This window comes from Tachyglossus aculeatus, chromosome 27 (genome assembly GCF_015852505.1).
Source record: "Tachyglossus aculeatus isolate mTacAcu1 chromosome 27, mTacAcu1.pri, whole genome shotgun sequence".
In the NCBI taxonomy this organism is placed as follows: Eukaryota; Metazoa; Chordata; class Mammalia; order Monotremata; family Tachyglossidae; genus Tachyglossus; species Tachyglossus aculeatus.
In genome coordinates this window covers 3,579,043-3,600,511 of record NC_052092.1, presented here as the reverse complement: position 1 = coordinate 3,600,511, position 21,469 = coordinate 3,579,043, and the positions used below count along the sequence as shown (strand labels likewise).

The following is a 21,469-nucleotide window of genomic DNA, read 5'->3' as shown; positions in this document are numbered from 1 at the left end:
TGGAGCACGGTTAGTGCTTAACAAATACCACCACCATCATCATCATCATCATGTACTGGTTAGAGTGGGGATGAAGGGGTCTATTCTCTCCTCTTGGGTTTGCCTATATGCCCAACAGGTCAGAACTGTTTCTCTGGGTCTGCCCCAGAATTTAGTACAGTGCTTGGAGCACAGTTAGTGCTTAACAAATACCACCACCAAAACCACCATCATCATCATCATCATCATGTACTGGTTAGAGTGAGGATGAAGGGGTCTATTCTCTCCTCTTGGGTTTGCCTACATGCCCAACAGGTCAGAACTGTTTCTCTGGGTCTGCCCCAGCATTTAGCATAGTGCTTGGAGCACGGTTAGTGCTTAAATACCTCCACTATCATCATCATCATCATGTACTGGTTAGAGTGGGGATGAAGGGGTCTGTCTATTCTCTCCTCTTGGGTTTGCCTATATGCCCAACAGGTCAGAACTGCTTCTCTGGGTCTGTCCCAGAATTTAGCACAGTGCTTGGAGCACGATTAGTGCTTAACAAATACCACCACCACCATCATCATCATCATGTACTGGTTAGAGTGGGGATGAAGGGGTCTATTCTCTCCTCTTGGGTTTGCCTACATGCCCAACAGGTCAGAACTGTTTCTCTGGGTTTGTCCCAGAATTTAGCACAATGCTTGGAGCACAGTTAGTGCTTAACAAATACCACCACCATCATCATCATTATCATGTACTGATTAGAGTGAGGATGAAGGGGTCTATTCTCTCCTCTTGGGTTTGCCTACATGCCCAACAGGTCAGAACTGTTTCTCTGGGTCTGTCCCAGAATTTAGCACAATGCTTGGAGCACAGTTAGTGCTTAACAAATACCACCACCATCATCATCATTATCATGTACTGGTTAGAGTGAGGATGAAGGGGTCTATTCTCTCCTCTTGGGTTTGCCTATATGCCCAACAGGTCAGAACTGTTTCTCTGGGTCTGCCCCAGAATTTAGCACCGTGCTTGGAGCACGGTTAGTGCTTAACAAATATCATCATCATCATCATCATCATCATCATGTACTGGTTTGAGTGGGGATGAAGGGGTCTATTCTCTTCTCTTGGGTTTTCCTACATGCCCAACAGGTCAGAACTGTTTCTCTGGGTCTGCCCCAGCAATTAGCACAGTGCTTGAAGCGCAGTTAGTGCTTAACAAATACCACCACCATCATCATCATCATCATGTACTGGTTAGAGTGGGGATGAAGGGGTCTTTTCTCTCCTCTTGGATTTGCCTACATGCCCAACAGGTCAGAACTGCTTCTCTGGGTCTGCCCCAGCATTTAGCACAGTGCTTGGAGCACAGTTAGTGCTTAACAAATACCACCACCATCATTATCATCATCATGTACTGGTTTGAGTGTGGATGAAGGGGTCTATTCTCTCCTCTTGGGTTTGCCTATATGCCCAACAGGTCAGAACTGCTTCTCTGGGTCTGCCCCAGAATTTAGCACAGTGCTTGGAGCACGGTTAGTGCTTAACAAATACCACCACCACCATCGTCATCATCATCATGTACTGTTTTGAGTGGGGATGAAGGGGTCTATTCTCTCCTCTTGGGTTTGCCTATATGCCCAACGGGTCAGAACTGTTTCTCTGGGTCTGCCCCAGCAATTAGCACAGTGCTTGAAGCACGGTTAGTGCTTAACAAATACCACTGCCCTCATCATCATCATCATGTACTGGTTAGAGTGGGAATGAAGGGGTCTTTTCTCTCCTCTTGGGTTTGCCTATATGCCCAACAGGTCGGAACTGTTTCTCTGGGTTTGCCCCAAGACTTAGCACAGTGCTTGGTGCACAATCATCACTTAGCAAACATGCCCCTGGGGCCAAGGGGCTTCTCCTTCCTATGCTTTGGTCCACGTGTCAGGGTGTTCCAAAATCTAGGAGCTCAGAGTCTTGGGATGCAGGCAGCTCATTCCCTGAAAATATACTGGCCACAGCCGAGTTTCAAACAGAAAAAAAAGGGGAAAGAGCTGGAGGGATCAGGGTATTAAAGTCTTCAAGGTGGATATCTAAATCTGAAGGGGGGCATGGGGGTGGGGTGGGGTGGTTTCTTGACCTGTTTGGCCAGCAGTAAGTATGCCATGGAGACCCTCTGCTGATCTCTGGAATGTTTGTTTCATTCAGGTTCAGCCTCCTTAAGACACTGCTTTTCAGGGGGACAGAAAACCCCTTTGGATTACTTATATGCTTGCCTGATTTCTCCTGTTAAATGTTACAATCAATTCTGCTTTGTTTATTGCATGGGCAGGTAGTGAGGGAAGAGGTTTGGGATGATGGCTTCTGGCACTTTTCCTTCCTGCCCTCTCCCTCTAGACTGCAAGCTCCTTGTGGGCAGGGAACATGTCTACTAACTCTCTCTCATTGTCCTCTCCCCAAGCCCTTAGTACAGCATTCTGCACACAGTAAGCGCTCAATAAATCCCACTGATTGATTCATTCAATTGTATTTATCGAGCTGACTGCTTCTCAAATAAGGAACCCTTTTTCAGAGCCTGGAACCAGGATTGTCTGATTGGATTTCCTACAGGCCCTCCCAGCTGAGAAATGCTGTGAACTGGGTGGGGGGTGGCCAGTGGTGATCCTGAAGTTTAGCTAAAATCTGACCCTGTGGATGGGCAGTAGCTTTCTTCCTGGGACCACTTTTATGGCAGTTTCTCCCTCCTCTAACACTGATGAGATTTTCTGGTCTTCACTCAGTAGCATTAGCTGTCCACTCTACATGGGGTTTGACCCAACCTGGGCCATCACTTTCGGTCAGTCAGTTGGTCAATGGTATTTATTGAGCACCTACTGAGTGCAGGGCATGGCACTAAGCGCTTGGGAGAGTCCGATATAATAGGTACATTCCCAGCTTAGAATCTAGAGGTCAACAACAGTATGGTCATACAGACAGGAGCTTAGGAGAATGCTCAGACAAAGAAAAGTCATGATCTCTCTGCTTAACTAGATTTTGGTCTAATGGGGGAAAAAAAGGGTGACCTAAACATGGCAACTATACGAGAGCTGAAGGGGTGTGAGGATAGATACGATGCAAGAAAATGTATCCATCAATAATGAACCGATGATTACATAAGGGTACTGATGAGGTAGTTAATATGACCATGAAGGGATATGTGTGTGTGTGTGTGTGTGTGTGTGTGTGTGTGTGTGTGTGTATGAACAGGACAGAAGAGAGCTGCAAGTGTGGGGTGATGGGAAGAAGGATGGCAACAAGTTGGTATGTAGAGGAGTTGGTATGACAAGTTGGTGAGACAGCCTTGAAGCCACAGGTCAGGATTTTTTGTTTTCTGTGAGAAGCAACTAGATTTGGGGGGAGCGATGAGAGTTTAAGAATGACAGTACAAGCGGATGTCTTTTTGGGAATCTAAAGGCAATAATCTAGATTTCCTTTCTCCTTGTCCTTGAGGTCCCATGTTAGATTCGTTTCACACTCCCTTCTGCATCACCCTTGCATTTGGATTTGCTCCCTTTATCTCCCCTGCCCCGATGGCACTTATATCCATAATTAATTTATTTATAGTAATACCTGTCTCACTCCTCTAGACTGTAAGCTTGTTGTGGGCAGGGAACATGTCAACCAACTCTCGTATATTGGACTGTCCCAATGCTCTGCGCACAACAAGCACTCCACTGGATTCGTGACCGAGTCCCTCATTTCCTCTCTTAACCTCTACACTTTAAGCTTACTGTGGGCAGGGAACATTTCTGTTGATTCTGTTACACTGTACTTTCCCAAGAGTTTAGTAGAGTGCTCTGCATGTAGGAAGTGCTCAATAAATACCATTCATTGCTTGATAGACTGAGTGATTATTTCCTTGGGGATTCCTGGAGGGGCTTGGGGGTGCACACGGGGCTCACACTCCTCTTTGTCACCCACATGACCAATACCAAACGACCTCACTGGGAAGACGATGCCAGAATCAGACCCCAATTGGTTTCTTCCAAGTAATCTGGCTTCCCTCACTTTAGTGATCCTCTCACCACCGGCCCCTCCTGCCCCCAACTCTCAAATCTTCCAGCTGATGATGGGCTGCGTCTTACTGCGGCTCCCCAAATTCCACCCACGGCCCGGCAGCCGGGAGGCCTCTTGCCGAAAAGCTCGGATCCACTTCTGAAAATCTGGGGTCAAATTCCACTTCGGCTGCTGCTCTGTGTCAAAATTTGCTTCTGGTACTTATTAAGGGGGGAAATTCCCTAGGCTTCATTGAGCTGGTTGTAGTCCCCGGACTGATGGAAGGCTCCAAAATACTGCCCTGTCCACCCCTACACAATGATTTAACCACCTCTCCCACTCCTCAAGATAAATCCCCCCCAGCCCAGGGGGGCACTAAGAGACTTGGACGTCCTGTTACTCCAGGCTTTGCGATATCGCTTATGACACAGTAAAATGCTCAAAAAATATCACTATTTGACTGATTTAGCCGAGGTTACCTTAGGGATAAAGGAGATGATGTGGCCAATTCACATAACATGGCAACAAAGAGATACTGTGGGAAAAGGAAGGTTTTATCTGAAATTAATTTATATTAACAACTGTCTCCCCCACTCTAGACTGTAAGCTCATTGTGGGCAGGGAATGTGTCTGCTTATTGCTGTATTGTATTCTCCCAAGCGCTTAGTACAGTGCTCTGCACACAGTAAGTTCTCAGTAAGTACAACAGACTATGAACGTACTGCCTTCTCTAAAAGGGAGCCAGCTCACGTTTCTGTTTTCCCTACAAAACCAGAGTTTTGGAAGTATCTTGCTCCAGGCCTGGTCTGTGGATGCTTTAATGTTGATGCGATAAGCCTAATGATAATCATTATGGTATTTGTTAAGCGCTTACTATATGTCAAGCACTGTACCGAGCGCTGGGTTCAATTCAAGATAATCAGGTAGGACAAAGTCCCTATCCCACACAAGGCTCACAGCCTTAGAAGGAGGGAGAACAGGTATTGAATCCCCATTTTACAGATGAGGAAACTGAGGCCTAGAGAAGTGAAGTGACTTGCCTAAGGTCACACAAGAGAAAAGTGGCAGTGCCGGGATTATTATTATTTTTTTTTCTCATGGTATTTGTTAAGCACTTATTATTTTCCAGGCACTGAACTAAGGGCTGGGGTAGATACAAGCTAATTAGGTTGGACACAGTTCCATGATCCACATTGGGCTCACAGTCTTAATTCCCATTTTACAGATGAGGTAATTGAGGCTCACAGAAGAGAAGTGACTTGCCCTAGGTCATAGAGCAGATGAGTGGCTGAGCTGGGATTAGAACCCCGGTCCTCTAACTCCCAAGCCTGGGCTCAAGGCCACACTGTTTCTCTTCAGTTTCACCTTGCTACCCCCACTTCCCACTACTCCCCTTGAGGGGTCTGGTCAATCTCTGTGGAGAGCTGGGCCAGAGGCAGGAAGTTGTTAAATGGAGGGAGGAAACGAGGAAGCGGGGAGAGTCCAAATGGATGAGTGTTTGACCATCAAATCCCACTGATCACCGGCCACTCATCAGCTGTGAATAAGTAATGTCTGCCCTGAGGGGCTCCCAGGGAAAGGGGTGGTGAATCAGATGTAGTTCCCTGGCTCCCTAGTTCATTCACTCATTCATTCATTCAATCGTATTTATTGAGTGCTTACTGTGTGCAGAGTACTGTACTAAGCGCTTCGGATGTCCAAGTTGGCAACATATAGAGACAGTCCCTACCCACCGTCTAGAAGGGGGAGACAGACAACCTAGTTCGAGGTTGGCCATTGCTTGCTTGCCAATCCCCCAAGAACTGTAAAGTCTAGGCCCCTCAGACCCTAAATTCCTTTGTGGGCAGGGCTGCTTGCTGTGTGACCTTGGGCAAGTTGCTTAACTCCTCTGTGACTCAGTACCTCATCTGTAAAATGGGGATTAAATACTCGTTTTCCCTCCTACTTAGACTATGAACCCCATGCGGGACAGGAACTGTGTTTGACCTAATTAACTTGTACTTACCCCAGCACCTAGAACAGTGTTTGACACATAGTAAGCGCTTAACAAACACCATTAAAAAAAAAGGAAGGGCTGGGGAAGGGGACATATTTTTCGGTCACTGGGGTCCACGGCTGAATGGAATTTTAAAATGTTTAAATGGTACTTGATAAGCGCTTATTATGTGCTAAGCCCTGTGTTAAGCCCTGGGAGAGGTAAAAGATAATGGTGGCAAATGTGAGAAACAGAAATTGCTCTCCTGATCTCTCCCCTTCCCAAGGCCTGGCTGACCTGGCCCTGGGGAAGGAGACACGAGGGGACTGATTCACTGATTTTACCAACTACCTGCTCATCTCCCTTCTAGAGCGCTCAGCGCAGTGTTTGGCACCTCTAAGTGCTCGCTGAATACCAAAGTAATCATCCTCCTCATCAGGACTCCCTACTTGGGATGTACAGGCCTTTACAAACCAAGAGGAGACCAGCAGAACCATTTTCTGTAGCCTTCGTCCATGAGAAGGCCTTGGCACGGGGCTTTGGGTACAGTGATCGTTAAAGCTCCACTTCCCCTCCCCTCCCCTCCCCACAAACATACCCCTATCTCCTCCCACCCCCCACCAACCGCCCCCCCACCCCGACACACACAAAGCGCCCTGGGCTGAGACCTCCATTCAGGGCCTGAGTACAACAGTTGGAACACGTTAAATTGAAGCAGTTACTGTTGTAGTGACAGTGACCGTAACACACACACACACACACACACACACACACACACACACACACACACACACACACACACACACACACACATACCCACAAAGTCACACACCCACATAGCTCTGGGCCAAGACCTCCATCTAGGGCCTGCATACAACAGTTGGAACATGTTAAACTGAAGCAGCTGATGTTTGTGGTGACCCCTGGTGCGATACCAGCCCCGAGCAGAAGCACAAACAGCATCCCCTCTCCTCCGCTGCTCTGGTCCTCCCTAGGGGGTCGAAGGAATGTTTGGGGAGGGAGGGGAGCGGAAGATAGGGGTGAGCAGCAACTCCCTACTCAGTCCCATTTTCCTCCAGTTCCTGCAGCGGCTCTCCAAGGGCCTTTCCTCAGAGGACATGGAGAAACGTGGTCCGGCTGATGGCCGATACGCACCCCCGTTCTCCATTGTGTGTGGGGGACCCCTTACCCTGGGCACGCAGAGGCCTTCCTGTCCCCCTACCATGATGGGTAAGGACCTCGTGGTTGAGCAGGAAGACTCCAGGGTTCCGCCCCTCCCGTAGGGATGCCAACGGAAGAGACAAGCCATCGCCCCAGATTGCACCCTCCGCCTTGGAAGAGCTAGCTAATGGGTACGCCCGCCACCCTATCCCCTACCTGATGTCACCAGCTGCGAGTCGGCCGGACTGTCCCTTGCCCTGCGGGGTGCCCCTTGTTGGCCGACTTACCTCACGGCCTCTTCCCTGGCCAGATCCGTGAGGGGTTCTCGTCGCTCTGAGCGGGCTCGGCCCAAGGACCCTGACATTGCAGGGGGCCAGCTTAGCCAGAAACAGTGAGATCACCCTCAGGCCCAGGGGGACAGAGAGAGCGAGACAGAGAGAGGGAGAGAGACTGCATCCAAGGGAGTGCAAGGCCACCAATGAGTGTGAACTTATTAATCATAATTATTATTTTTTCTACAGAAAAGGATTTCCTCAGTCGAACCTCCAGGGCCTGAGATCAAAGGGAGACACTGCCGCAGCTGGCCTGCATTTTCCAGCCTGCCGGCCTGGGAAGGAAAAGCCAGACAGTGACCTGGCAGCTGTTTAATACAGCAGTTATTCCGGAGGTTGGGGGAGGCATGGAAGGGAAGAGAAATCTTATTCCTCGCGCTGACTTTCAAACATCCCCTTTCTTTTCCCGTCCCGATAGTCCCTGACGAGCCACTGGGAAACATCCAGCTGGGCCACGTGACCTCGCAGAGGAAGACGAAGCCGGGAATGGGGTTGGGACAGAGGTCTCGTTTCGGAAAGCCCGGCCAGGTGGTGGATCGGGGCTCAGGGAGGCCCAATCAAAAGTCTACCGTCAGCCCAAAGGCCTGGGCCCGGGACTGAGTTTCCGCTTTTGGGTCTGAGGGAAATTCCCAGGGTCACGCTGCTGATGTGACATCCCGTCTTCCCGGGGCCTTCGCCCCTGCCCTGGAGGTGCGTTCCTCCCCAACCAGCCTCCGCATGCAGAACATGAAAAACATCACAATGGAATGGGTCAGAAGCATGGCACGACACACCGCAGTGGGTGAAAATAGGCCACAGGGAAGCACATGTGGGGGTTGGCACGGATCACACAGAAGTCGGGTGCGTGGGTGAGATGTGTGAATGACGTTAAGAGAAGGTGGTTCTCACCGTTCTGAACAAAATGGCTGAGCTAAGAGCGACTGATGGGTTACGCCCATATACCTTCCTCCTCGTCCTATCGGGAGAGAGACGACGAGGGCGAGAAGGTTCCCAAAGCAGCGTGGAAAGGGAAAAAGAGTCGGTTAGTATTTAAGGCATAGACACAGGTATAAAACGAACAGGACAAAAGGATGGCCCGTCACTTCCTTTATGCTCTGAAACAGATCGATGAAGCCACATCTTTCAAGACATTCACTTTCTCACAAAGGGCACATTTCCCCACTGCTCAAAACCTCCCTCTTCATATCTGACAGACAATTACTCTCCCCTCCCTTCAAAGGCTTACTGAAGGAACATCTCCTCCAAGAGGCCTTCCCTGACTAAACCCTCATTTCATTTTCTCCCACTCCCTTCTGCATGGCCCTGACTCGATCCTTTTTATCATCCTCCTTTTCAGCACTTACATCCATATCTGTCATTTTATTAATTTCTATTGATGTCTTTTTCCTCCTCTAGACTGTAAGTTCCTTATGGGCAGGGAATGTCGGTTACATTGTTATAATGTACTCTCCCAAGCACGGAGTAACAGTGCTCTGCACACAGTTAGCGCTCAATAAAAATGACTGACTTCTGGTCTCTTGTCCGCCTCTCCAAGGTAAAATGTAGGGAGGGAGAGCCTAAACTTGGCGTGACACTCTGCATCACTGTTTCTTTCACAGGGCAGTGAATTGGGGGGGAGCTGTCCCTCTGGAAAGGGTGGAAAAAAGACACCCTCTAAGATTGCTTCCAAGATCACAGAACGTTCATTTCTAGGCTTACCCCAGAAGTCTCTTTTTTTTAAGGTTTCCAATCCATCTCCCCCACCCGCAGAGATCCAAACCCGCGAAATATCGGGAGAGTTTTTTGGGGTTTTTGTTTTTTTGAGAAACACCAAACTGGTCAGTTCTAGAGTGGCAGCATGGCCCAGTGTCAAGAGCATGAGCTTGGGAGTCAGAGGATGTGGGTTCTAATCCCAGCTCTGCCACGTGTCTGCTGTGCTACCTTGAGCAAGTCACTTCACTTCTCTGGGCCTCAGTTACCTCATTTGTAAAATGGGGATTAAGACTGGGAGGCCCATGGGGGGCAGGGACTGCATCCAACCTGATTAGCTTTTATTTACACCAGAGCTTAGATCTGTGCTTGGCACATAGTAAGCACTTAATTATTATTATTATTAACAATAATAATAATAATAATAATAATTAAAAAAAGGTGTCTCCAGCCCCAAGTTTGGCCTGGGGTAGGTGGCGAAGCTGCATCCAATCTGAAGCAGAAAAGGTGGCCAGAGGAAGGGGATGGGGGGACGGGGTTGGGGGAAGCATACCTGGTCCGGGGAGGGCTTCTGGTTGGTTTGGTTGGAATGCAAGGATTTGAGGTGGTCATCGTCGGAGCTGTCAGCCATCAGCTTCATGCGATTCTGAGTCTAAGAGAGAGAGGGAGAGACAGAGACACAGAGCGAGGAGAGAGAGAGAGAGAATTCAATAGGGCCATATTGCAGGAAGGAAATAATAATAATGATGGCATTTATTAAGCGCTTACTATGTGCAAAGCACTGTTCTAAGCACTGGGGAGGTTGCAAGGTGATCAGGTTGTCCCATGGGGGGCTCACAGTCTTCATCCCCATTTTACAGATGAGGTAACTGAGGCACAGAGAAGTTAAGTGACTTGCCCAAAGTCACACAGCTGACAATTGCCGGAGCCGGGAATTGAACCCACAACCTCTGACTCCAAAGCCCGTGCTCTTTCCACTGAGCCACGCTGCTTCTCAAAGTACTTCCCAAAGCCCATCTGAGCAGATCCCTCTACACCATAAGCTTTTGGTGGGCAGAGAACGAGTGTGCTAATTCCATTGTATTAGACTCCCCCAAGCGCTTAGTACAGTGGTCTGCACAGTGTAAGTGCTCAATAAATACCACTGATTGACTGAGAGATCGACTGCCGTCCTTTAGAAAAGCTGACTGGATCTTTCCCTTTGCCCCACAACAGCAAAAGGTGGCCGGAGACCTGGATTCTATCAATCAATCAATGGTACTGATTGAGGGTTTACTATGTGCATAGCACTGTGCTAAGTGCTTGGGAGAGTACAATACAACAGAGTTGGTAGATGTATTCCGTCACCCTGAGGCGTTATAGAGCTTACTATTACTACTACAGTTCCCTACAACTATTACTATAATCATCTACTACTACTTCTATTACTACTACTACTTCTAATAAATGGAAGCCAGGCAGGGAGAAAATAATAATTGGCTTAAGAAGGGTTTAGATGAATTCGTGGAAAAAGGTACTTGCTAGATCCCTGAAGGACTCTCATGGTTGTTAGTTTAGAGGTCAAGGAGTGAAGAAATATCACAGTTCTTCCAAGCACGCTTTTACTCTTTGGGCTGGGCGGATCACTGATCTGTCCCCATTACAGCATGGCTCTCTGGCTTATGTCCTTTCGCCAAAAGCACAGAACTTGGGAAGCAGTGTGGTCCAGCAGATAAAGCACGGGTCTAAAAGCCAGAGGATCTGGGTTCTAATTCCGGCTCCACCACGCGCCTCCTGTGCGACCTCGGGCAAGTCACTTCACTTCTCTGGGCCTCAGTTACCTCATCTGTAAAATTAAGGCCGTGAGCCCCATGTGGGACAGGGACTGTGTCCAATCTGATTAGCTTTTAATAATAATAATAATGATGATGATGATGATGATGATGGTATTGGTTAAGTGCTTACTATGTGCCGAGCACTGTTCTAAGTGCCGGGGTAGATACAAGGTAATCAGGTTGTCCCACATAGGGTTCACAGCCTTAATCCCCATTTTACAGATGAGATAACTGAGGCACAGAGAAGTTAAGTGACTTGCCCAAAGTCACACAGCTGATTCAGTGGTGGAGCCAGGATTAGAACACACAACCTCTGACTCCCAAGCCCGTGCTCTTGCGACTAAGCCACACTGCTTCTCTTATTTACCCCAGGGCTTAGTATAGTGCCTGGCACACAGCGAGAGCTTAACAAATACCATTAAAAAAACAAACAGAAAAACTTGTTCACAAAGCCAACTTGGAAAAGGGAGAAAGCATTCTTAGAAAACTCGCAAAGTGAAAGAAAAACATCTGAACTTCATTCGTTGGGTTGAACGAACTTTTCACGCTAAGCCTAATAGGAATGCAGACCAGAAACGATAGGTATCGGCCACTCACTTTCGCAGGACGCGACGAAGCTAATGTTTAATATTTGATAGCTAAAGGAACAGGCCGTGCAGTTCAAGAAGCACACGTGGTAAACATCCAGATCCAAGATGGATCACAAGTATCGCTTAAGTATAAGTCGCACTTGGAGGAGTTGGTCCCAAGAAAGAGCTGTAGCCAAAAAAAACTGATTGGATCCAGGAAGTCCACGGAAAACCATTTTTCTACTTCAGCCATTTTAGAAAGGGGAAAGGCAGGATGCTAGCCTGGCCATTTGATGCTCTGGTCTCTTCTCCACAGTCAGATAATGATACTGGCAGCTTAATATTGGTCTATCAAACACGCTAGGAGCTGCAGACAAGCAATCGATCAGTGACATTTATTGAGCGCTTACTTGGGGAGCATAGTGTACTAAGCGCTTGGGACAGTCCAATACCCGGACACACTTATAAATGAGAAGAAAGAATATTAGAAACTGTGATTTGCCTTTTGGACCAGAAGGAGCATGGCCTAGTTGAAAGAGCCCGGGCCTGGGAATCAGGGGCCCTGAGTTTTAATCTCGGCACTGCCGCTTGTCTGCTCTGTGAATCTGGGCAAGTCACTTCTCTGTGCCTCAATTTCCTCATCTGTCAAATGGGGATTATATACCCATTCTCCCTCTCCCTTAGACTCTCAGCCCTATGCGACAAAGGGATTTTATCCAGCCCAATTATCTTGTATCTAGTAAGTGTTGGTATGTAGTAAGTGTTAATCAAATGCCACAGTTTTTATTATTAGCTAGGAGTGGAGAAGCTCCGATTACTAAAGGCCAGAGACGACCGCAAAAGAAGAAATTATTTGATAAAGAACTTAAAGGCTCAGTGTGTGTTCATGTGACTGTGATTGCATGCGTGTGTGTGTGTGTGTGTGTGTGTGTGTGTGTGTGTGTGTGTGTGTGTGTCCAAACCCTTCCAATAGAAAAACTGAGCTCATTTGTCTTGGTGCCAATATAAAACATTATGATGCCAAAAGGTGGAATCTGGAGAATTTCAGAGACAAAAGCGCTTCTAGCCAGGAGACGGAGTGGCCCAGAGGTTTGAACCCGGGCCGTTGAGGAAGTCTGATTTGGCAACCAGTTTGGTCATGGACTTTCTAATGACTCTGTTGGTCCTACTGAGTAGCTCAGCGATGATTGCGGCTAATTCAGGAGTATTAACCTCCTCAGGGTTATACAAAGTAGTGCAAAGGTCTTTGAAACCCTTTAATCAAAGGGGTTGCAGACATGCGATGTCTTAGCCTGGTTGATTTGGACAGGGAGCAGTTAAGCTGGGAAAAAAATCACAAATTCCCTCTGGTGGGTTTCCAGACCTTAAATAATAATAATGATGTTGACGATGATTATAATAATGACAGTCTTTATTAAGCACTGACTATAGGCAATAATGATAACAGCATTTGTTAAATGCTTACTATGGGTTAAGTGCTGGGATAGATACAACGTGGCTCAGTGGAAAGAGCACGGGCTTTGGAGTCAGCGGTCATGGGTTCGAATCCCGGCTCTGCCAATTGTCAGCTGTGTGACTTTGGGCAAGTCACTTGACTTCTCTGTGCCTCAGTTACCTCATCTGTAAAATGGGGATTAAGACTGTGATCCCCCCGTGGGACAACCTGATCACCTTGTAACCTCCCCAGCGCTTAGAACAGTGCTTTGCACATAGCAAGCGCTTAATAAATGTCATCATTATTATTATCATTATACAAGGTAAGCAGATCAGACACAAAAAAGCAGCATGGCCACATGGGTCGAGCCTGGGCCGGGGAGTCATGAGTTCTAATCCTGGCTCCACCACTTGTCTGTTGTGTGACCTTGGGCAAGTCACGTCACTTCTCTCCGCCTCAGTTACCTCATCTGTAAAATGGGGATTGAGACTATGAGCCCCACGTGGGCCAGGGTGTGAGCCCGCTGTTGGGTAGGGACCGTCTCTATATGCTGCAAACTTGTACTTCCCAAGCGCTTAGTACAGTGCTGTGCACATAGTAAGCGCTTAATAAATACGATCGAATGAATGAATCTGCCTCAGTGCTTAGAACAGTTCCTGGTACATAGTAAGTGCTTACCAAATACCATAATTAATAATGATAGCATTTATTAAGCGCTTACTATGTGCAAAGCACTGTTCTAAGCGCTGGAGAGGTTACAAAGCAATCAGGTTGTCCCACAGGGGGCTCACAGTCTTAATCCCCATTTTACAGATGAGGGAACTGAGGCACAGAGAAGTTAAGTGACTTGCCCAAAGTCACACAGATGATTATTATCATTATTTAAGAAATATCACGATTATTATTATTATGGAGCTCACAGACCAAGGCCAGAGAGGGAGGGTACATTCCGGGTTGACAGGTAGCAACCTGGAAACTTAAAACAAACACGAGCGAGTGTCATCATATTTCACCCGAGCAGCCTCATGGGGTTGGCCGTTGCCCGGAACTGGGTCCGCTTTTCCCATTTTTAGACAGCTCCATGGTCCCAGGCTGGATTGGATGTTAATCGTTCCTAAGGTGTCTCTAATGCAGGAAGGTCCCGACTGCTGCTCTGGGCTCACGGGTGGGTGGGTGGGAGAGGTCGAATGCGGTGTCTTTCTTTGGAAAAGGCCCCTCCTTCTTTCCCTAAACCAATCAACTCTCTCTGGGTGATGAGAGGTCGGAAGATTAATGGCGAACACATGCCCAGATGGTCTGGACAAATGGAAGCCGAGGGCACTGAGGCACAGACTACTGCCAGGAGAGGAGAAAGAACAGGGACAGTGTTTCCCACAGAGTAAGCACTCATAAACATTGAAAGGGACTTTGACCCCCACCCAGGACAACAACCAATTGATCAATCAATCATCTCTATTTAGCGCTTTCTGGGGGCAGAGCATTGGGCTGAGCGCTGAGGAGAGTACAAGTCAAAAGAGTTGGTAGACGTGATCCCTATGCTTGAGGAACTTACAATCTACTGTGCGCAGAGCACCATGCTAAGTGCGAGTACAAACAGAGTTGGTACGTACAATCCCTACACATAAGGAGTGTACAGTCTAGTGGGGGAGAATGATAAAATAAATTTCAGATAAGGAAAGCAACAGAGTGGAAGGGTATGGGCATGAGTGCTTTGGGAGTTGTGAAGGGATGAATATCCAATAATAATAATAATATTTGTGGTGTTATTAAGTGCACACTAGGAGTCAGGCACTAAGCACTATACAAGATGATTGGGGTGGACACAGTTTCTGTCCCACATGGGGCTCACAGTCTTAATCCCCATTTTACGGATGAGGAAATTGAAGCCCAGAGAAGTTAACTGACTTGCCCAAGGTCACACAGCAGACAAGTGGTGGAGCAGGGATTAGAACTCTGGTCCTCTGCCTCCTAAGCCTGTGCTCTTTCCACTAGGCCACTCTGCTCTGCATCAAAGACACAGGTGTGGAAGCAACACAGAAGGGAGAAGAGGGTGGGTGAGGTGAGAGATTAGTTCGGGAAGGCTTCCTGGAAGAGGTGTGATTTCAGTAGGGCACTGAAGAGGGGGAGAGCAGTGACTTGAAGGATGGGGAGGAATTTCCAGGCAGTAAGAAGGATGTGAAAGAGAGGTGAAGACGGAGTTCCACTGAGTCAGATGGAATCCCAGCTCTGCCACTTATCAGCTGTGTGACTTTGGGCAAGTCACTTAACTTCTCTGTTCCTCAGTTACCTCATCTGGAAAATGGGGATTAAGACTGTGAGCCCCATGTGGGACAACCTGATTGCCTTGTATCTCCCCCAGCGCTTAGAACCAGTGTTTGGCACGTAGTAAGCGCTTAGCAAATACCAAAATTAATAATAATAATATTATTATTATTATTCGAGGAGTGAAGGGAACGGTGATACTACAAGAAATAGGTGTCTTCCATTAACAAGTGGCCGGGCCACCTTACCGGACTCTCAGACTTTGTTCCCCCGGGAGTCAGGCCTGGCTGAGGGGGTCTGTGTACCCTGGAAACAATGATGTCAGCAGCTATTTCTTTTGCATTTTTGGTCAAAAATCTAAGCCCCGCAATTCCTGGCTGGGCTCGCCAGCCTAAACAAGCTTTATTAATCCTTTAACGTTGCACCGAGGAGGCCCCAGATTAAGTCATTACTGAATGATTCTTCTTGTCAAGTGGATCCGGGACGGAGCCAGAAATCCAGCCGCCCCGGGCCTGATGTCTGGCTTGGGCCAAACATCTCCCTAGCTTCATTCCTCGGTCGCATTCCCGTTAGTGCTGAGTGAGGGAGGACCACCCACCCCGGATAGCTGTGTCACCGCCTACAGTATCAATTAATCCATCAGTGACGGCATGGCCTACTGATTCGATTACGGGCCTGAGCCTCAGAAGGATCTGGGTTCTAATCCCAGCTCTGCCACGTATCTGCTGTGTGACCTTGGGCACGTCACTTCATTTCTCTGCACCTCAGTTACCTCACCTGCAAAATGGGGGTTAAGACTGTGAGCCCTGTGTGGGACAACCTGATTACCTCGTATGTACCCCAGTGCTTAGAACGGTGCTTGGCACATAGTAAGCGCTTAACAAATACTATAATTATTATTACTATTATCTGATGGACCGCCAATCTGCCCACCTTCAAAACCCTCCTAAGATCACATCTCCACCAAGTGACCTTCCCTGACTAAAGCCTCATTTCTCCTACCTACCCTCCCTTCTGCATCAAACAGAGAGAAACAGCATGGCTCAGTGGAAAGAGCATGGGTTTGGGAACCAGAGGTCATGGGTTCTAATCCCGGCTCCACCACTTGTCAGCTGTGTGACTTAACTTCTCTGGGCCTCAGTTATCTCATCTGTAAAATGGGGATTAAAACTGTGAGCCCCATGTGGGAAAACCTGATCACCCTGTATCCCCCCAGTGCTTAGAACAGTGCTTCGCACATAGTAAGTGTTTAACAAATGCCATCATCATCATCATCATCAATTATGCTCCTGGCTGTGCATCCCTTAATCAATCATATATATTTACCGCTTACTATGTGCATAGCATTGTACTAAGTGCTTGGGAGAATACAATAAAACAGAATTTTCAGACACATTCCTTGCCCATAACGAGCTTCCAGTCTAAAGCACTTTGATACTCCCGCCCCACAACACTTAGGTCCACATCCTTATACTCTATTATTTTCCCAGTCTGTAATTAATTTTAAGGTCTGTTCCCGCTCCGTGAACTGTAAGCTCTTTGAGAACAGGGATCAGGCGCTTAGTACAAGCGCTTAGTGCAGTGCTCTGCACACAGTAAGTGCTCAATAAATATGATTGATTGATTGATTGATTGATTGCTGCACATTCAGTAAGCGCTCACTAAATACCAAAAAAGCATTTCACAGGCAAAACATCCCAATTCTGTCTGCACCCATGGATCTATTGTAACCACTCAGATTTACATTTGAATGTCTTTCCCAGAGGGCAGGGAATGGAGGTTGTATTTCTGAAGGATTACCCCAAAGTACTGTCCTTCACTCTTCAGTAGGCGCTCAATACGCTCCATTGCCCAGCAAACTCTACCCCTACCACTTTATGGAAAATTATCTGCAGGGCAGAAAAAGTTTCCCTGCCCTGCCCTGTGAAGCATGATAATGAATTCTTCAAGAGGAAGATTAAGTCGGATTGGTCCCGTCACTGGAATGGTAGAGAGGCGCAGGGGAGGGAAAAATGTGGGGGTAACTTTCACTTGTAGTAATTTGGTACTAACTTGAAAAAATGGAAATAACTGAAAACTGGTTTGGGCTTATTTTTTCTATCCACTGCAGGTCACCCATTCACAGAAGACTGTATTTGCAAAGTTCTGTGCCCCAGTGGAAGAGAAGCAGCATGGCTTAGTGGCAAAACCGTGGGCCTGGGAATCAGAGCACCTGGGTTCTAATCCTGGCTCTGCCATGTGCCCGTTGTGTGACCTTGGGCAAGTCACTTCACTTATCTGGGCCTCAGTTCCCTCATCTGCAAAATGGGGATTCAGTACCTCCTCTTCCTCTGACTTGACTGATTACTTAGACTGTTAGCCCCACGTGGGACCTGATTATCTTGTATTCATCAATCGATCAATGGTATTTATTGAGTGCTTACTATGCGCAGAGCACTGTACCAAGTGCTCGGTAGAGTACGTTCCCTGCCCACAATGGGCTAAGAGTCTAGAGGGGCAGAGGGACATTCATACGAGTAAATAAGTTACAGATAAGTGCTCTGGGGCTGAGGGTGGAGGGTATCCCAAGTGCCCAAAGGGGACAGATTCAAGTGCAGAGATAGCGCAAAAAAGTCCCTTGATTAGAACCGGAGAAGCCGCAACAAAATATGTGGTCTCTCTCTCTCTCCACCCTCCCCCACTAAAGGCAGGACAGATCAGGTACCATGTCCCTAATTCAGTTACGGGAAATTCCCAGGCTAACAGACCCCATAAGATGTCATTAAGATTAGTCTTCTTACATTGGTGAGGGTAGATTGCAATTTAAATCCTAATGACGGGGTTCTGGAAATACGGGGCTTTCTGCGTCTGCAGATTGAATTGACAGCCTAGCCATCCAAATTTTTATCTAGCCTGAAGCGCATCCTGGAAAAGACACAGGAAGCCACTTTCAGGCAACAGTCATTAGGCCTCTGGGGAGGGAAGGGGGAGAGAGAGAGTCAGAGAGAAAGAGAGAGAAAGAGTTGTCACTAGTCAAAAAACGGGATGGTTGCTTTATAATTCCTTCGGCTGACATTTCTGACATTCTATTTGTTTCAAGCTAATTGCCCATCTTATTGTGCCAAATTTTTCTTTCCCATATTTGAAGGGAGGAGAATGATCAAAGGCGACCCAGTTTGCAACCAGATGCCAGTGGGTATTTTGTAGCCCTGTGAAGTGCCACCCCTGGAGATGGAAAGAAACCTTTCCTCCCATGGAAAAGGGGAGAGAATCAGCGTGGCATAGTGGATAGAGCCAGGGCCTAGGAGACAGAAGGACCTGGGTTCTAATCCCGGCTCTGCCACTTGTCTGCTGCATAAAGTCACTTCACGTCTCTGGGACTCAGTTACCTCTCCATTGCAACCCCACAACACATGCATATATCTGTTATTTATTTATTTATATTAATGTCTGTCTCCTGCTCTAGACGGTGAGCTGGTTGTGGGCAGGGAAAGTGTCTGTTGTTATATTGTACTCTCCCGAGCGCTTAGTATGGTGTTTTGCACACAGAAAGCACTCAATAAATATGACTGAATGAATGAATAAATGAAAGAAACTGCGGATTAAGACTATGAGCCCCATGTAGGACACAGACTGTGTCCAACCTGATTACCTCGCATCTACCCCAGTGCTTAGAACAGTACCTGGCATATAGTAAGCTCTTAGGAGATACCATAAAAAAAAGGCCCTGTGCCCCACAGTGCCAAGAGGTTGGCCCCCCAAGGAGTGGCAGGGGTTCGAGGCCCAAATGTAGCCTCGATCCAGTTGACTAATCGCTTCCTCACAGCCCACCTGCCCTCTTTTGTCATCACACGGGAATTTTGTAGTTCAATCAAGGGAGGCAGTCACGTCATTTCTCCAGGCTTCAGTTTCCCCATCTGTAAAATGGGGATTCAATACCTGTGCTCTGTCCCCCATAAGACGGTGAGCTCCACATGGGAAAATCCAATTGGACCACTGTATCTTCCCCAGAATTTTGTACAGTGCTTAGTCCATGGTAAGTGCCTAGCAAATACCACCATTATGGGTTTACTGACTTTGTAGTCCCCCAAGCAATTAGTACAGTGCTCTGCGCAAAGTAAGGCTCAATAAATACCACTGATTGACTGACCACAATTACTAATACCTATTTTATCTCCCTTTTAGACTGTAAGTCCTATGTGGGACAAGGAAACGACTAACTTGTATCTAGCCCAGAGCTTAATGTAGTGCTCGGCACACAGTAAGCGTTTTACCAAGCCCATCATTACTATTATTATTATTATTTCTACAGTGAGGTGGGACCAGTTATACCCACTAACTAGGAGAGATCTCCCCTAAGTCCTTCTTTCCCCTTCTCCCACTCTCTTCTGCATCACCCTGACTTGCTCCTTTTGTTCATCCAGGCCCATGGCAGTTATGCATATATCTGTGATTTATTTACTTATATTAATGCCTGTCTCCCCCTCTAGACTGTAAGCTTGTTGTGGGCAGGGAATATGTCTGTTATATTGTTATATTGTACTGTTCCAAGTGCTCAGTATAGTGCTCTGCAAACAGTAATCACTCAATAAATATGATTGACTGACTAGGAAGCCACCTCTCCCAAACGCACGTCCATAGACCTTGAGATAAAACAGTCCTGCCTATGTTTTATGGGATGTCTCCACCTGGGATGAATCCCAGAATTCCAGAGCTGGAAGGGACCGAGCCCTCAGATGGACGGACTGGTGGGGGAGAGGGGGGAGGGCAGGTGAATCTCACTATATGCCCAGGAACCAGAGACGGGGGCCACAAATCATGCCAACCCCGGCTACGGCAGAGAAAGAGGTTGGCCAAAAGGAGCCCAAGGACACTAAACGCATGCTGATTTATTCACAACAGGAGGGCTCGTTGGGGTGGTGGGGGAGGAATCGGGGAAGCCAAGAGATTTATCAACTCCCCACGGTGTCATAAAAGGCAGCGGCCTGACAGAAGGAAGGCGAAGCCAGGTTTGGTGCGCGGGAAGGAAGAAAGAAAGGGTTATATCAAAAATCTTGACAAAGTCTTGCGGTGCATCTGGAAGCCATGAGGAGAAAGATGGAGCACATGGACAGAGGGAAACTGGGATGAATCCACATGTCCCCACTTCTCCCAACCTCTGGGCTTCACTTATTCCAACTGAGCAGAACTCATCGAAATCGGATCCATGTCTTGGTGGGATTCAGAAGAGTCTTGGGGAGGACAAAGCCCAGAGTTCATTTGGGTATTTTTTTAAAAAACCCTCAACACACAATCCTTACTCATGGAGCAAATGAACCTCTCCAGACAGAGTTCTAAACAACGTATACGGATTATTAAGCGGCTTCTATCATTTTTATTTTTAACCACCGCTAATGTCAGCGATTGGCAGAGACTCGGTGTTCTGGTTCAGGCAAAGGAAGGGAAGCCAAGAGCATTATCTGTCACAGGTTTTGGAGGCTGTGAGTCCTCCGTGGAGATAGCCAGAATGAGAGGATTGAGTTGCTGGCCGTTTCAGGCCGGTTTTTAACCTGTTATGGGAGAGAATGCCGGTGCCAGTGTCAAAAAAACGGAATAAAAATCAAAAGGTCTTCCAGACCTGCTGGGAAACGTAGATCAGTCCTTAGCCCGAGGACAGAGTGTGAGTTGGTCCAGGTGAGTTCCTCTACTCCTTTTCACGCAAAAAAGGAGCAGCATGCCTAGTGGTTAGAGCACGGGCCTGGGAATCAGAAAGACCTGGGTTCTAATCCCAGCTCCCCCACTTGTCTGCTGTGAGACCATGGGCAAGTTCCTTCACTTCTCTGTGCCTCAGTTCCCTCATCTGGAAAATGGGGATTAAGACTGTGAGCCCCATGTGAACCATGGACTGTGTCTACCCTAGCGCTTACGACAGTGCCTGGCACAGAGAAAGTGCTTAACAAATACCATTAAAAAAAAAAATCCCAGCTTCATCACGTGTCTGCTGTGTAACCTTGGGCAAGTCATTTCACTTCTCTGTGCCTCCTTTTCTTCATCTGTAAAAGTGGGGATGATGAATCCAACCTGATTAGCTTGTATCTATTTACATTAGCTTGTATATATTTATATTAATGTCTGTCTCCCCCTCTAGACTGTAAGCTCGTTGTGGGCAAGGAATGAGTCTGTTTGTTGCCATATTGTACTCTCCCAAGGGTTCAATACAGCACACTTCACACAGTAAGCGCTCAATAAATACAATTGACTATCTACCTCAGTGCTTAGTACAGT

General features: G+C 47.5%; 1 protein-coding gene across 7 annotated transcripts in view; it reads right to left on the bottom strand.

Moving 5' to 3' along the window:
* The window catches only part of ERC1 (ELKS/RAB6-interacting/CAST family member 1), a 276,795-nt gene that overhangs the window by 25,782 nt on the left and 229,544 nt on the right, over positions 1 to 21,469 (bottom strand). For 6 of the 7 annotated variants that reach the window (XM_038767705.1, XM_038767706.1, XM_038767707.1 and 3 more), the window contains one exon: positions 9,700 to 9,798. In XM_038767705.1, coding sequence (XP_038623633.1) covers positions 9,700 to 9,798 — 99 coding nt within the window. Of the gene's footprint in view, positions 1 to 8,345; positions 8,413 to 9,699; positions 9,799 to 21,469 lie in introns of all 7 variants that reach the window. The other variant, XM_038767711.1, reaches the window with a different exon arrangement.